This window comes from Lagopus leucura, unplaced genomic scaffold (assembly GCF_019238085.1).
Source record: "Lagopus leucura isolate 7727_CA_CO unplaced genomic scaffold, USGS_WTPT01 Super-Scaffold_100002, whole genome shotgun sequence".
NCBI lineage: Eukaryota > Metazoa > Chordata > Aves > Galliformes > Phasianidae > Lagopus > Lagopus leucura.
Genome location: NW_024962263.1, coordinates 70,081,762 through 70,099,237, shown reverse-complemented (window position 1 = coordinate 70,099,237; position 17,476 = coordinate 70,081,762). Strand labels below are relative to the sequence as shown.

The 17,476-nt window shown below is 40.5% G+C and overlaps 1 protein-coding gene across 1 annotated transcript in view; it reads left to right on the top strand.

The window, feature by feature from the left end:
• The window catches only part of STK3 (serine/threonine kinase 3), a 77,574-nt gene that overhangs the window by 15,354 nt on the left and 44,744 nt on the right, over positions 1–17,476 (top strand). The window contains exons 5-6 of the mRNA XM_042869673.1: positions 11,209–11,373; positions 11,796–11,963. Coding sequence (XP_042725607.1) covers positions 11,209–11,373; positions 11,796–11,963 — 333 coding nt within the window. The remainder of the gene's footprint in view (positions 1–11,208; positions 11,374–11,795; positions 11,964–17,476) is intronic.

Below are 17,476 nucleotides of genomic sequence, written 5' to 3'. Positions count from 1 at the left end.
ACCTGTGCTTCAGCCAGAGATAACCATTCAAATGAATTTTTAATCAGGACAGTTCTCTTTTGATACCCCATATACACCTGACATCACAAAACAGTCATGTGTCTGTTGTACTAATGGAGAAGTTATCCTTATTCCCTCTTCACAGTGCGGTGAAGAGGTGCTTTAGTCCCCCAGAGCTTCGCTGTTGTTTGCCTTGGCCAGAACTATGATAAATTACCTGTTTATTTCCAACTTGAGTCAATTTATCAGCATGTAAAATTAAAATTGAGCCAATAAAGTTTATCTCAATCTAGTGAACTAAGCCCAGAACTGTGAATCTTTCATGTATATATGTATATGTAAATAAAACAAAGTGAGTTTGTTGTTGGGATGTATTTAGTATTCTGTATTATTGCTGAGAGAAATAGGTAGAAATACAGAGAAACTGCAGATAAAGGAAATGGTACTCTGTTGAAACTGAATCATAGAATTATTCCTAGAGTTGGAAGGGACCTCTGAAGGCCTCTAGTCCAACTCCCCTGTAATGAACAGACATGCACAGCTAGATCTGGTTGCCCAGGGCCTGGTCCAGCCTGGCCTTGAAAGTCCAGGGACAGGGCATCAGCCATCTCTCTGTTCCAGTGCCTCACCACCCTTGTTGTAAAAGATTTTTTTCCATGTATCTAACTTAAACCTACCCTCTTTGAGCTTGAAATCACTTCCCATTGTTCTGTCACCGCAGACCCTACTAAGGTGTTTATCCCATCCTTTCCTGTAGCTCCTCTTTAGATACTGAAAGGCGGCTATCAGGTTTCTTTGAGAGATACTGAAGAAGGAGGTGAACAGCGTGACCACTATTTTGAAAATAGTGGTTTGGAAAGGACCTCTGAAAGTGGTCTAGTCTAATTTCTGGCTCCAAGGAAGGTAAACTTTGAAGCTCAGTTAAGTTGATAATGACATTGTCCAGCTGAATTTTGAAAAATCTGTGAAGGTGAAGACCCTGATGGAAGTTCAGCTCTCTCCCTCCCTCCATTCCTCTTTCTCTAAGCTGCCTTTCCATCCACTTTCACCATTGTTTTCTTCAATTTTTTTCATCAAATAAACTGGAATTTTCTTTGTGGCAACTTGTAACTGCTGTCTGTTCTGCTGTTTCCTCACAGTTTTTTGTGGTGTAATGTTCTGTTTTTATTTTATTTATTTATTTATTTATTTTTTTTAACCACACTTCCTTTACTTGGAAACTGAATTGAACTATCCACCTCTTCTTCAGACCAGACAACTGAGTTCTGTTAACTTGTACTCAAGCCCCCAGAGAGCGCAATGGTCCACTGCTGGACTTTTACCAATTTGTCAGCATTTTTTTTAAGAGTAGCCTGCAACTGTGCTTACTGTTCCAGATTTGGCTTTCCAAGTGCTGAATGAAAAGGAATATTTATTTGTCGTAATTTGCCGACTGTGTTTTCCTATTGAAGCTTGCCACACCATGAGCCTGTGCTGCTGTGTGGGTGTATCACTGACTCGTGTTCATGCTGGCCTTGTTGCCTATCCTGACCCTTTCCTGCAGTGATCCTACCAGCCCCACTGATCAGTAGCCCATACTGTTGCATGGTATAAGGTTTGTGCGTCACAAGTATAGGACTTCACCTTTGAACTTCACAAGTTTGCTGTCAGCTTCACTTCTTCAGTTTGTTGAGCTGCTGTTGAGTAGCAGCTCTGCCTTTTAGTGCAGTGGCAGCTTCTTCTGTTTCTTGTCACCCATGGACATGATGAGGGTGTGTTCTAGCTCACTGTCTACATTGTTAATGAGGATCGTATTTGTCCTAAAATCAACCCCTGAGAAATATCACTTGCTGGCTGTTACTTAAACTTTGCAGCACCACTGAGCCCTGTAGTTGTTTATCTTCACCTGCTCCATGAGTCCTCAGTTCAGCTGAAAAAAAGAGATGTGAGTGTCAACAACTTTCATGAAGTCAAAGTAAACTACATCCACAGTTGTCTTTTAGTCCTTCTAGAAAAGCGGCCATGTTAGCTTGGTATGACATCTCTTTAGTAAAATTGTGCTGTTTGTTTCTGGTCACCTTGTTACTTCCTTTCTGCCTAGAATATAACTTATCTGAGGATTTTGTCCTGGAGAGTGAGGATAAGTTGGTCAGCCTGTAATTTCTCAAATCTTCATTCTGTCCCTGTTTAAATATGGTTCATGAGGGATCTCCTCTACTTGCTTTAGTTTCTTAAAGACGATAGAAAGTGCCACTGTGTTGGTACTAGCCAGCTCCTCAGTACTTCCTATTCAAACAGAATGACAGAATAACCGAAGTTGGCACAGATCTCTGGAGCCATCAGGTCCAATCCTGCTGAAGCAGGTTTACCCGGAACAAGGTGCACAGGCCCATATCTCCAGATGGCTTCTGAAGTTCTTCGAGGAGTGGACTCAACAGCCTGGGGGCAGCTTGTACTAGTGCTTTCTAACTTGTCCTAACTCATTCCAACTTGCTGCTAGGCAGAGAGAACTGAGATCCAGAGAAACCTTAATAAAGGTGGAGGCAGAAAAGATATCTAGAACCTTTCCTGCACCTCTTGTCAACAGAGTGTCCACCTTCTTTATTAATAGACCAACATTTTCCTTGACCTTTTTTCCTGCGTATAGACAAATAGAAGCTTCTTGTTTGCTGTCCTGTGTATTTCTGTACGTTTTCAAACCCAGCCTAAGCGTAGCCTTACTAATGCAGCTCCTTAGTACCCAGGCAGTGCTTTACTTGTGTTTTGTGATCTGTTTGTGCTTCTGTCTCTAATACTTCAACTTATGTACTTCAGCTCAATCAGAAGTTCACTGTTCCTTCAAGATAGCCTCCTGCTAGACTTGCTCAGTATCTTGTACATCTGGATGGATTGTTTTTCTGCTTTGAGGAGGTTGCCCTTGATGTTCAACCAGCTCTCCAAGGTTCCATTAACCTTCAGGGCAGCATGCCTTGGGATCCCATCTTAATTCCTTTAATAAGCCTAGATTTTCTATCTGAAATCTGGTTCTGCTGCGTGCTTCTGTGACTTGCCTCTTTACCTTAACCTCTACCATCTAATAGTCACCACCAAAGCTGCTGCAGGCTGACATCCCTGCTCCCTTCCTTGCTCATGATTAGCTGATCCTGTGGAATGCCTGCTGTAAGTGGTTGTAAAATGAGTAATGCTCTGGTGGTGTTATCAAGCATGCTAAAAGGTGGTGATCTGCAGATGCATCTGCTCAAGGCAGAAGCCTTCTTCTCTGTCAAGGTCAAGAAAATCACCACATTGCCCCTCATTCACACTGTGCATATGGCTCAATGTTTCTCCAGTGGTGGAGAGGCTCTGTACTGTTCTGCACTAGTTCCAGGATTGTCAGCATCTGGTTAGCCAGTTCAGTACTTCATAGATGTGTTTCAGCAAACTGGAACTTGGTAGTGAAGAGTAAGGCCTGAAGAGTTCAACTTACATATTCAAATCAGTTCTATCTCTCTTTGCCTGCTAATTAGTTCCAGCTGATATTGAGCACTTGACAGTAGGAGATGCATGAGGTTTCCTGAAATAGTTTTCTCTTATTATTCTCATAATTTTCTGTTGCTGCTGGGCTATATTAATATTCAAACTACAGCTGGAACTGTAGTTATATCCCCTGCAGTTCAAATTGCTGTTTTACTAGCACTGTGTTGAATTACTATTTTAAACATGTTAATTTGAGAAAACAAGATCTGTTGCCTAATATATTCAAGAAACATTACAGAGGTTTTGCTATTGGGACTGCATCGTCGGGAACTCAAATCTGAAGAGCACCCATTCACTTGAGCAGTGCGATTGTTGTAAATAGGCACCGTTACATCTATTATTGCATATTTTCCTTGTGATTGTATGTGCAGAATGGCTTAGGCTTATTAGGAAGAATAGTCATTGCTGCATCTCATCCTTCACTGTATGATCCAGTGCCTTGAGGTCCCTTCCAATCCAAGCCATTCTGCGATTCTAAGTTCTACTTCTGTAAAATTGACAGTTCTCCTATAGTAGCGAGTTCTTATTCCTTTCATTGCCATGATATTGTGGTATGCTCTTAGTTATGGTGTAGGAAGAAGAAGGGATTATGTCCCTTAGTTTGAGCAGTTACTCCAAGACTTAGAGCAAACCATGTTTGCTTACAGAATTTAGATGTCTTATGTGGTATCTCACTCAAGATGTAGGCTGGGAATTTTATTTGAAGAACGCTGTCTTCACACAGCATGCAGAACTACTTAGAAAAGAACTCAAAGGTAATTGCTCAGAAAGTGATGGTCAGATAGTACTGGCTTCAGTAAAGTATAACCCCATTGATGTTTGTAGCAGTCAGATTGGGAACCAGATTCAAATGCTGGATCCAGAGTAGAGCAGCAATGATAACAACTATTTTTTTGTCTCTGAAGCTATCTGCCTTATTTGAAGGTTAATTTGTGTTACAAGCAGGAAAGGTGTCTCAATAACTGTCCTCTTTTCTCCCCTTCTTATTTGCGTATGTCCCCCATCCAGCCTTAACTTCACAAAAATGGAGGAGAGGTATGTGATCAGGTGAGATTGGTGGTGTCTGATCTTACAGGTTCTTCTGGGGGAAAGATTGGTTATCCATGCCTCCTTCATTTGCCATGGGAGTGGACCTACCCAGTGTGCTTGATCTAATCAGTCTTTTGAGATGCAGTGATCTGATACTTCCAGGCCTCACGTGCATGTATGACTTAGTGTAAAAAGAGCAGCTGGGAAAGGACGTAGGCAGTTAAAGCAATTGAGCTGAACCATTTCTATGGGGCCCTCAGGAAGAAGAGTGATTGACTGTGAGCAGAGAGACTGGTTAGATGAGTTGTCTCAACAGCTGCATGGATTAGGTAGTGTGTGATTGGCTATTTAAATGCACCCTTAAGTCTCCCTTGTGTGTGGCATCCATGGCCAGTTAGACAGAAATATGTGCATAAGTTGTGATCTGATTTGCCCCGTACTTTTTTTAAGGTTTTTAAAGATTGGCTTCATTATTTGTTCTTTTATGTAGGCTATCGAGTTGCTGACCTTTATTTTTCTCCTTCATTTTGATGTTTGACTTGCATGTGACTTTAATGATGAAGAAGATATCTGGGCATGTTCTCTTAAACCCACGTGGTCTTTACATCCAGTGGCTTTATGCCATTACATTAATGCCAGGCAGACATGTCAAGGTTCCAGGCCATCCTCTGAGCAGTGTGTCTCATGGCTCTGTATGAGTTATACTGTTCTTGATTGTGTGCTTGCTCGTTGTCTAGCAGCTGTTATTCTATTCTCATCAATGCTTGGATTTGAAGTTGCTTCATGGCTGACTCATGCTTAGAGGGCAGCGCCAACACACCAAAGGAACGTGGCCTACAGAATTAGAGCTAGCCGAATATACCAAGGAGGTGGATGAAAATCTGGGCACAACTCGACATCAGAAGTGAAGCAGAAAGATGATGACTGAATTTACACGAAGCTGCAAGTTACAGAGTATGCAATGCTGATGGAAGAATGGTGCTGTATAGAAGCTCAGAATTGAAGTAAATCAACTGTTTTAACAGGAAACATCATATCCTTATGGCCTGATCAAGGAACAGTGCATTATAGGAACTGTACATCTGGACTAGGATAGCAACATTTACTTTGATGTATTCCTAGCATTAAGGTATTACATAGTTTCGTTTTAATTGTACCATGAAGTATTTGCCAATGGCACCAATTGTGTATCAGCATTGAACTACTATTAGAACCAGAGAGTGCTTGGTATTAGTGGATAGCAGGTTGTTTGCTGTGACAAGGCATGCCGTGGGCTCATTCAGTCCTTTGCAGTTTCCTTTGCTTCCTTTGGAAGTCATTCATGGAAACACAGGCACTACATAATCTACAGCATGCTTTCTTGTTTTGGTGAGGGTGACTCAAATTGCTGCACCTCAAGTATTATGTTCGGTTTTGGGCCCCTCACTACAAGAAAGACATCGAGGCCCTGGAGCATGTCCAGAGAAGGACAGCAAAACTGGTGAGGGGTCTGGAGCGCAAGTCTTATGAGGAAGCTGGGATTGTTCAGTCTGGAGAAGAGGAGGCTCAGGGGAGAACTCACTGCACTCTACAGCTTCCTGAAGGGAGGTTGTGATGAGGAGGGGTTTGGCCTTTTCTCACAGGCAACGAGCAGGACACGGGGCAATGGCCACAAGTTGTACCAGAGGTTTAGATTAGACATAAAGAAGAACTTTTTCTCTCAGAGAGTGGTCAGGCACTGGAATGGCTGCCCAGGGAGGTGGTGGAGTCGCCGTCCTTGGCAGTTCCAAGAGGCCTCTGGATGAGGAGCTGCGAGATATGGTTTAGTGCTTGTGGTAGCGGTTGTATTGGGAGGGTGGTTGGACTGGATGATCTTGCAGGTCCTTTCCAACCTTGTGATTCTTTTGTTCTATGACTCATTATATCCTTCTAAATGTTACAAGATAATAAAGCTTAGTATTTTGTCTTTGCGCTGTTGTGCATACACTTGGCCATGTTTAGTCATAATACAGACAGAAAGGACTCCTTCCATAATTGTGTCACATTGTATAGATAATTGTTACCATGTCTGATGAAGCATGGATGGATCTAGGACAGCTGGAGTTGGGACTGATGTGTGTCATGGGTCATTTTAAGACTGAATATGTCTATTTTCCCTTTTATCTCTCTGTGCTTCCCTCTTATTTCTGTTCCTGGTAAGTGTCACTCGTATTCTGCTACTTTTTTATAGGCTGCATTTGCTTCTGTGGGCTTTTCTGGCCACTGTGTATTTTTTGATGTTAGATACTTTTTAGTTGCATAACAAGTTGCCATCAGCTTTCCTTTATTAATGGACTGGATAGTGTAATGGGCTGAAGTATATGAGAACTCACCTTATTTGCTGGCTCCTTGATCCTTAACTTCTTTGTCAGCCTTTTGATCCAAGTATTCTGTTACTGTCTCCTTTTGAGAGCTGGATTTTACCAGGTGACTGTAAAAGCATTTTTCACCCAGAGGTCACCCTGATATCCTTGTGGTTTTACTGCTAATATTTCAAGAACTGAAACTAGGTATTTACTTCCATAAGAGCACATTGTACTGAAGATACTTCTCCTGCAGAGCCTTTTAATCACAATTTCTCATGATACTGCTTTCTAGAAGAAGGCAGGCAGAAAGCTGAATATATAGTGATATAGTAGTGTATATATAGTGGTTTTTTTCAGTGTGCACATTCATGACTAACAGCATGGGTTGTCTCTTTCTCCAGATACTCTTCTGCCCATAATTCAGTTTATTTCACAGCTGGCTTTAGAGTCCCTTCGTGCTTGGTTGCAGACCAGGTGGGCACTTTCACTCCTTCAGGGACAGAGCAATGCCAGGAGAGCCGTCTTGTTTGAGCCGTGCTTGGCTTTGGTTCTTGCAGCATGCATCCTTTGAAGCAGCGTAGTGGTCAGCATGAAAAAGTAGCACAAATAAAGGCTTTGAGCAACCACACAACAGAACCACTGTGAAAAATCTTGAGGAAAAATGGCAGACAGGGATGCATAATGTGCTGTGAAGGCAGTCACCCATCGCTGTGAAGTGTTGCATTAATGCTACCATCGTGTTCGTCCTCTGCTTGTGGAGAGAAGGGAAAGCTTATATGAGTCAGTGAAAATCTTCAGGAGTAGTAACACAGGGACTTGTTCTGAAGTCTGTGCAAGTTTGAGCAGCTCGTGTCCCTGCTACATCCTTGTTGACTGTGCCCTGAACTGAGTCAGGAAACTGTTTATTAGAAGAACGATTTGGCAGACGGGTTTATTGTGGTCGGTTAGAATTGTTTAGTGGAAGGGCTGACAGTGGGAGTTAGTGCGGAGGCTTCGGTGAGATGGGAGACTGGAGCTTGATGCAGCTATTTGAGTCGGAAGCTTGGAAAGCAAATGTTATCCTGGGCTCCATCAGAAGAGGCTTGGCCAGCAGGAACAGGGAGATGATTGTCCCCCTCTACTCTGCCCTTATGAGGCCCCATCTGGAGTGCTGTGTCCAGGTATGGAGCCCCCAGTACAAGAAAGACAGGGAGAGGGTCCAGAGGAGAGCCATGAAGATGATCAGGGGACTGAAGCACCTCTCCTACAAAGACAAGCTGAGGGAGCTGGGCTTGTTCAGCCTGGAGAAAAGAAGGCTGTGGGGTGACCTCGTTGTAGCCTTTCAGTACCTGAAGGGAGCCTACAAACAGGAGTGGAATCAACTCTTTGAAAGGGTAGATAGCAGCAGGACAAGGGGAAATGGTTTTAAGTTGAGGAAGGGAAGATTTAGGTTGGATGTCAGGGGGAAATTCTTTACAGAGAGAGTGGTGAGGTGCTGGAACAGGCTGCCCAGAGAGGTTGTGGATGCCCTGTCCCTGGAGGTGTTCAAGGCTAGGTTGGATGGGGCCCTGGGCAACCTGGTCTAGTATTAAATGGGGAGGTTGGTGGCCCTGCCTGTGGCGGGGGGTTGGAGATTCATGATCCTTGAGGTCCTTTCCAACCCTGGCCATTCTGTGATTCTGAGTCAGTGCACATATGACTGTGCCTTTTTGTGCTGGGTTTCATACCCAGTCTTTATGGGACTGGGTTGAAGCAGGAATAGGGAAATGGTTCTATTTACTGAAAGATTAAAACTAGTTATGAGTAACTCAGGAGCTGGTTGACAGAGTGATGGTGAGTGGTTTTGGTTCTTGTTTTTGTTTTGGAAGAAAGCTGCAAAAATGTACCAACACTTTCAAAACTGAAACTAGAGGAAATTGCTGTGGCTTAATTTAATTTCTGCATAGGATTGTGAAAAGAGAGGGAAAAGTACAACTGATGTTGCAAGCAAATTAGTATATTCATCTTAGGTTTTATACTTTCTTGCATTTCAAAACATGTGCCAAATTGTTTTGCATAGTTCTTGTATTAAAGCATCAATGTGCTTTAAATGATCAACATTGCAGTTGCATAATCAGCTGGTTGGTTGGTTTTTTGTTGTTTTATTTCCCAAAGTTGTGTCGTGTGGGGTTGTATTTGTGTTTTTGTCTTTTAATTTAAAATGTTGAGCACAATCTGAGAAGTGTTCTTAGGGGAGCTGGTACCTGCAAAAGGTTCACTCTGACTGTTCCTCTGGTAGCTTTTGTTCAGCAGCTTGTGTGGAGCAATTGTCCTTGTATGAAGATGAACAGTTGTGCAGCCGATGACTTGTTTGGTTGTCTCTGTCATTTCTGAAGCAGATAAATGAAAATGAAAGCCTCTCTTCTTTTTTTGTACTTGTGTACTTGCGTTGTCTTTTCTTTGGTAATGAAGTGCTACTTTGTTTTCAGGTTGATACTTTTTATTTCTGATGATCATGATATATATGATATATCTGATCTGATCATTATTTCTGATGATTTATGAATTATATGTCATCATAATCTAGTAAATAAGAAGAGTATTTTCAACTGTCCAGTCCGTGCCACCTCTATTTATATTAGTAGTTTAACCATTGATTACTATAGTTTTAAATTATTATTATTTTTTAGCTTTAAAACTAAAGTTTGTTTGCTTGTTTCCCTTAAAAGAAATGAAGTCAAGCAACAGAGTTCTTCAGAGAAAGCTAAAATATTCAGTACAGCTATAGACAGTCGTGTTCTGAGCTGGTAAATGTTATGTAAGGGAATAAGCTTTTTGGAGACCAAAGGTTAAGTCTGTGAGCACTTTGAAAGTTGTGGCTGATGTGTTGTATGATCTTCACATAGAAATACTTGTGCTCATTAAAATGTGGATCATTTAATGAAGTGTATCACGGGCCAGCTACAGCTATGTGGATTCCTCTCAGTTCAGGTATGCAGTTTTACAGTGCTATAGTAACATGCTATATTGCAGTATAACTTTTGTGGATTATCTGTGCGAAGGAAACCTTTGCATAGACAGTAAAATAATTAACATTCTTAGACATTCTAAAGATTCTGTATTTGCAGCTGAAATGAAGACCCACGTATTCAGTCTGATTATATTTTCCTGTGAGATTGTGATCTAGCAATTGTTGAATAGTACAAATAATTGAAAAAGTACCCAGAAATTCAGGGAGCATTCATTTTCTGCATCAGTCAGCAACAAGAAAGAAGAATGATAGAAGAAAAAGCCCAAAGCATCTGGCTGGCATCCATTCCCAATCATTTCTGTAATTGTCTGTGGATCAAAAGAACAGGTGATAGTCGTTACTGGCACCTTCTAGCATCTGAGTGCCCTGACATCTCAGTTGTCCATTTTCGAGGCTGAGTAGGATTTTGACAAGCTTGAAGGGGCACATCTGTATGGGTGTAGTTCTTTGTGTCACTATGAAGCAAAGGCAGAGTGAACCAAATTATTTTCAAAAATTAGTGTTTACTTAAGTCCCATACAACATGATGGGACTAGTCTTAAAAATAACCCCTTTTTCAAGGACAGACTTTCACCTTTATTCCTTGCTTTTTGTTGTGTGTTTCTTTGTTCTTGTTTGGGTTCATTCTCTCTAATTTGTACGTTGTCAGCAGTGAGAAGCTGCAAGTGGTGCAGTTAGGAACTGTTGATGGATAAAAGGAGATTCTTGTTAGTGCTAACAGATTTAACAGTCACTTCACATGTGGGAATTTGAGAAACTAAGAATATGTGGCATTCCTTTCCTCCTTTTCCAAATGAAGCACTGTGGTGGTCTGTTGTACAAACTGTATGAGGAAGTTTGGGCAATGAATGCTCTTAGCAGGTCTGACCTTCTGCAGCAGACAAAGGGCTGGGAAGCAGGGAAGGATCCTGCTATGTGCCATCCATGCGGGGGTGAGCACCGTTTTGACTAAGGTAATACATAACTTGGCAAGGAATATTTATGACCTTAGTAATAAATGTTTTGTTATATATTATCTAAACCGTGACTGTTCATATGAAGGATGGCAACATCTAAAGAGTAATAGTTTTTGACAGGCAAGAGAATAATCCATAATCTGAACTGTATCATTGGGCCCCTTTACTGATTTTGCAGTTTGCTTGCTAGAGTTGGATTTGAGAGGTGTAGGAGTCTGGCTATATGGATAAAGTCACTAGATAAGGGTTTTGAACTGTAAATGCTATTCAGCATATTCCTGTCTATAAAATACTTAATGTACATTGTCTGCATTGTGTATAATAAACCTGAAATGATCATATTTTAAATAGACTATTTATATGCATTTAACCTACATGTATTCCTGAAAGTGTTATTGATTTTGTTTTCTTGTAGCTAACGGAAGATGAAATTGCAACTATTCTGAAATCTACTCTTAAAGGACTTGAATATTTGCACTTTATGAGAAAAATACATAGAGATATAAAGGCTGGAAACATTCTTCTTAACACTGAAGGACATGCAAAATTAGCTGATTTTGGTGTGGCTGGCCAGCTAACAGTAAGTACCTGTGGAAAGGTGATTTGAAAGTGCTTACTACTCCTAACTGTGTTTTACACAGTCTCTTCTGCCTTGAATTTTGAGTCCAAGGAGGAATTAACGGTGCTAACAATCTTTATCATGATGAATATTTAATGTACTGCAAGATTATTTAGTTTCTAGTGGTTTATTATTATAACCTACTGCACTTCAAGTGCTTGCTGATCTCACTTTAAACTTCTGTTCAAGGTTTATGATCGAGATTGAGGTGACAACTCTCTGACTTCTAAAACCTGGTGGCCTCAATCTGTTTAGTCTTAATTGGAAGTCATTACAGTTTGACCTTTGGGTGGCTAATTTAATTTCTAAATATAGAATAAATATCAAAGGAATCTGTGAAAATAAACATCTCTATTTTAATTGTATAAATAATATAATTACAGGATACAATGGCAAAACGTAATACTGTTATAGGAACTCCATTTTGGATGGCTCCAGAAGTAATACAAGAGATTGGCTATAACTGTGTGGCAGACATCTGGTCCCTTGGTATCACTTCAATAGAAATGGCTGAAGGAAAGCCTCCCTATGCTGATATTCATCCAATGAGGGTAAGCGTGTGGGGGGGCAATTTATTGTTGTTGCATCAGGAATAAAAGAAAAAGAAAAAATAATGATACGGGAATCATAAAACTGTGCATTCATGGACAAAATTTAGAAGATTTTCATTTGCTGTCTCGCTTCCTGTTTGCTGCAGTTTGTATTTTAATGTGTATTTGTAAGTTTTTCGAGTGAGAGAGATTGAAAGCAGTAATTGCTTAATTGACTTAAGGCAACGTACAGAGCCTGTTTCGGACTGCAGCTGTACTTGCAGAGTTCCCAACCGAGAGGCCGTTCTCCTTTCTTAAGGGAATTTTGATTTGAAAGTTGTCTGGGAAAGAATTTAGGATTGTCTTAAGTGGGCACTGTTAATGCTAGTAACCCTTGGCAGTTTATATTTATACTGGCTCTTACAGTATGTTACTGCATTAATACACTTCTTGCAAAATAAAATGTAAATACAATTAGTCACCGTATGAGAAGTAGCACTTAAAAGGAATTGCTCTGTGAAGTTCATGGGGAAAACTGTCTATGGATGACTGCTGCCAGTGTTAGTCATACTTCTGTTTTCTTTTCTGAAATGAACTGTGGACTCACTACACCGACTGGGCATCAACAGATACTCCATTCCTGGATTGTTTATATCTAAAACTCTTTGGTAGTAAAAAGGCACTATGTGTTTTTAGAAGCAAATTTTTCATCTTTGTGCTTTGCTGCAAAAACAACATACATACCGGATTATTGCATGCAGTTTTACTTGTGTTCCATATCAGGATCTCGATCTAAGTAAGCCAGTACTCCTCAGAGAGAAGGTGCTGTTCATATGTGATTACTGAAAGGTAGCATATATGCAAGTTCAAGGGTATTTAATTCTGTTGGATTCTTGGTTTTCGTTTGTGCTTTTTGGAGCCAAGATGTTTCCTGAAGCTTTTTCTGTGTGCAGTTCAATTAAAGCTAGTGAGTGTTCTGCAGCTTGGAGGCATTACATCATTTTGAAAATGAAACTTTGTATTTTTCTAGCTCCACTTTTTTTTTTTCTGGGTAATTAGCTATTTTAAAATCAGTGTCTGAACTGAACATACTCAGAAGAAAGCTGAGAAGAACAAGATAAATATCTCTACCGCTTGTTTTTAATGGGTAATTTAATTCAATATGAGGTGACGTGAAAAAAAAACGTTTTGAAGAACTACTGATGAGAATTCAGTTGTATTTGGTCATGCTGTTTTCTCGATTGTACTTTGATTGAAGTAGTCTTCATTATGTCTGAATTCATTTTAACAAAATAGCCTGTAGTTGCACTGGCTGTTGAAAGGTGAGGACTGCGTTATCGGAAAGGATTTTATAAGCATGACAATAGCTGCTTATAAATCAAAGGTCACTGTTTGAGTTTGAAGGCTTGTGAATCTGTTTAATTCTTGTAATCAAATGAGTGCTATCAAAGGCCAAAGTAATTTAACACGACAATTCTGGATTACATTGAACATATGTTCTTGTTAATAAATTACGTTATGGTTTTAAGGGCTTTGTATGCTGTTAGTACTCTTTTGTGTATTTGATACTTAGAGTTTTTCTTAATTTTTATTAGTGAGTTGTTACAGTGGTTAACAAGAAATACACAGATTTAAGTTGCAATAGCTTTCCCAGCGTCATATGATACAGCTTCACAGGACATTTGGACATATGTAGATGCTTTCCTACTTTGTTTTAGTTATGACACAGAATTGATACAGGCAAGCATGAAAGCTTGGGCAAATTTTCATTGCTTTTTCTAGATGTTGCTGGAGTTCTGCGGTATTTATGTAAGGCACAATTTTGTTGCTTGGGAATGCATGTTGAAATTATCATGTGCACTATTTTGCTGTAGGCTGGCTGGCACTGCCACAAAGGTAATGCGCTGCCAGTAGGCCATTTCCTTGTCAACTGCATTTACAGCTTAATAGAAATATTACATGACTTCTTTAAACAAGTGTTTTGGCAGAGAGGAAATAGCAGATTCCATGCAAACAAGCATAGCTTCCTCTGCTTAACCACACTCTGGCTACTCTGAAAAATTGTGCTGGTTTCAGCTGGGAAAGAATGAGAAGCGGGGGTTGCAAAATGGAATTCGATGTGGGAAAAAGAATCACTTTCTGTTCAAGTATTTTGCGTTAAGCTTAATTGTCTGCATACGTATCATAAGTGTTACTTCACTTGTTTCTGAGGCATCTGAGTTAAGTGTAACCTGAAGTTATCGTACGTGGTTTGCAGCTCAAAGATCAAGGCCATTGGTTAGCCCAGTGCTCTCATACTTCACTCACTTAAGAATTATGCCTTGCATGTTTGATGTCAGAACTCTTTTGTGCTTTTGGTGGCGCTGTAATCATGGTGTGCTTTGCTAAAGATGAGGAGTGAAACTTCTGTGTTTTCTCTGACAAGTGTCCCACAAAGAGTAATCTCAAGTAGTTTGGAGCAGTTTTAAAGGGAAAAAACATACAGGCATCCTCATGGATAGTGACAAGACAAGGAGGAATGGTCTTAAACTGAGACGGGGAGGTTTAGGTTAGATATTAGGAGGAAGTTTTTCACACAGAGGGTGGCGACACACTGGAACAGGTTGCCCAAGGAGGTTGTGGATGCCCCATCCCTGGAGGCATTCAAGGCCAGGCTGGATGTGGCTCTGGGCAGCCTGGTCTGGTGGTTGGTGACCCTGCATGTAGCAGGGGGTTGGAACTGGATGATCACTGTGGTCCTTTTCAACCCAGGCCATTCTATGATTCTGTGAAAACATGGTGGTACGGCCATTAGAAGTAGTGAATTTGTTGTTAAGTATAAAAATGACTCAAAGCTAGATAAGTTTACCTGTTCAGCAGGACTAAAAGCTCATTGACTGATTGCACAAGTCAGCTTAATGAGCGCTGTTAATCAGACTAACAGTGTGTGCATCTGCCTTTGATTGCCCTGCTGGGATGAGCGGTTCCGAAAATTATAGGGGAGTTAATTAAAGAGGGCTTCTGTGTGGTTCTAGAGCAAGACTTGAGCTCCTGCTCTGGACTTTCACTGCTGATCTTCAACAGCTGTGCTCTTGTGTCACAAAAGGACTGAAGTATGTATGCAGATCTGTACAAAGGAACAAAGTTTTATGTGGTGATGGTGGTGAGGCACTGGAGCAGGTTGCCCAGAGAGGTGGTGGAATCCCCATCTGTGAAGACATTCAGGATCAGGCTGGATCTAGCAACCTGATCTAGCTGTAGGTATCCCTGCTTACTGCAGGGTAGTTGGACTAAATGACCTCTAAATATCCCCTCCAGTGACTTCATGATATCTGTCCCTATTATCTGTTTGTTTCTGGAGGCCTTTTAAAATTTTTATTTATTATATGTAAGGAAAACACAGGGATTAACAGTTTTTCTAAAGGAGTTGTCACGCTTTTAGATGGAATTTCGTAAAGGGCTTTTGAAATGTCTTGTGTTTGCCTGTTAAGCTGTGGTCTCAAATCTGCTGTATAAGGGAGCTGGTTTTGGTGGAAGATCATCTAAGCTGTGAAGTTTTTAACTTGATCACAGTCTACCCACTGCTGATATTTGTCTGTGTTAACAAATAGATTAACAGCACTTTGCCATTAAACTAATTTTAAACATTAAGAATGGCAGCTTTTGAGATCCTTTCTCTAAGACCACCCATATCATATGTATTTTCTTTATATTCACTTACTCCTATGAGGCTGTGATTTTCATTATCAGTTTAAGGCAATTAAGGCGTGGGCTGCTGCTTATAGGCACAGCCTAGCCCTTACCAGGAGCTCCTGCTGACCTTTCTGTGAGCAAACACTGGCATTTTTGAGGCCTCAACAAGGAGTTTGACAAAGTAAATGATCTAAAACATGAACCTGCTGGAACTGAGCAAGAGGAGATGGAGGAGCACACAGATGGACAGGGGAAGTGTTTGGAGTGGAGCTGGTGCTTTTGGCCGCAGCTCTGTGCTGATCCGTGTAGACCAACAATAAAACTGCAGCCTGCATTTTATAAAATTTGCTCTTCTTTGCAAGGCCAACACTTAGTGACAGGATAGAGCATTTCAGATGAATGCTGGTAGCTCACTTTAAAAAAAAAAAACAAACCTCTTTCATGCTTATCAGGCAGCTGCAATAATTCATGTTGCTACGGTATGGAAGAAGAGAAGAAGCTGGTGGTAGATGCATTTTTCAACACTTCACAGTATTGGCCTTTGTTATTTTATGATGAGGTTTGTTGGAAATGGACATGTGGGCATCACATGTTCTACAGTGAATTGGAGGAAGCCAATTTGAACTGCTTCCATTTGCTTTAAGTCCAATCATGATATTTATTTTTCCATGGCACTTACCCAGATTATCCATGCCTCCTGCTTAGCCTGTGTCATTTCCATCCTGGACTAATCTGTTTGTAATAACCTTTTATGCCTGATGTATCTTATAACAATCTACCATTTCCCCGTTTTTTATTCTCAGCATATTGCACTAAAAATGGAAATTGAAGTGAGAATTATTGCTGCATAAAGTTGAAGAACCAAGGAAGTTGTTCTGTTCAAGGAAGTTGTCCTGTTCAGTATTGCTGACTGATTTAGCCAAGTTTTTCATGCATTGAGGAAACAATTTCCTTTCCATCTTCTATGCCAGAAGTTGAGGTTGAGGAAAAAAAGCTCTGTTGGCATTGCCAGGTGTTTTTTCTGTGTAGTCAGTTCTAACAGAAGGAATGCTTACATTTATTTTTTTCTCTGACACATGGAATTGTCTCATTGGTGTCTATTGTTTTATTTCAGAGGTCATCGTTGGCACTACTGCCTTTAATTTAAAGCAGCCTACTTAAAATATATTACACTAGTTTCTTATTTTAGTGCTTTCGTTTATCTTTAGAAGAGAATTTTAGAGAATACTTCCAAAAGTCGTTCCCTTTTAAGAACTTTCTATGAGGTGATTTTTGTTAATTTGTAACTTGAGATCTTCCCTGCTGTTTCTAGATAGAGTAAGCTAATATTTAAAGAGATTTAAAATATGGATTTTTGATTGTATCTTACTGTTTATTACTTTACAGCCTCTTTAGAATCTTTTGGAATAAGGGCAGTGAGCTGTGGTAACACTCACTGGTGGGATTCCTCGGGAAGGTTGTAATTCTTTCCTATTTCTGTTGTGCCTTCTGTGCTGTGCTGGTCTGCCCACAAAGATATGTGCTGCAGTGTGTGATGTCTAACACAGTGCCACATTGAAATGAAATTCTCTAAGAACAACTGGTGATACAGTGTATGAACATGTCTGTACAGTGGTGATCGAACTCTGTGACATGATGTGATTTAAGCATGCACCTGGAATTTGAGAAGGGTGCATCCTGCTGGTGTGCGTCTTGCTGCAGGCTTCTCAGCAGCCTGCTAGGGGTCCTTCACGTGTCTCTGGGCTGTATGTGGGTTGAAGTGTTTGCTGTAAATTCACAGGGGTTTTCTTCCTGTTTCTGTATGTTTTTATCATCCATTTTTGTTGCAATAAACTTTTAGGCAGCTGTGTGATGAACTCTTT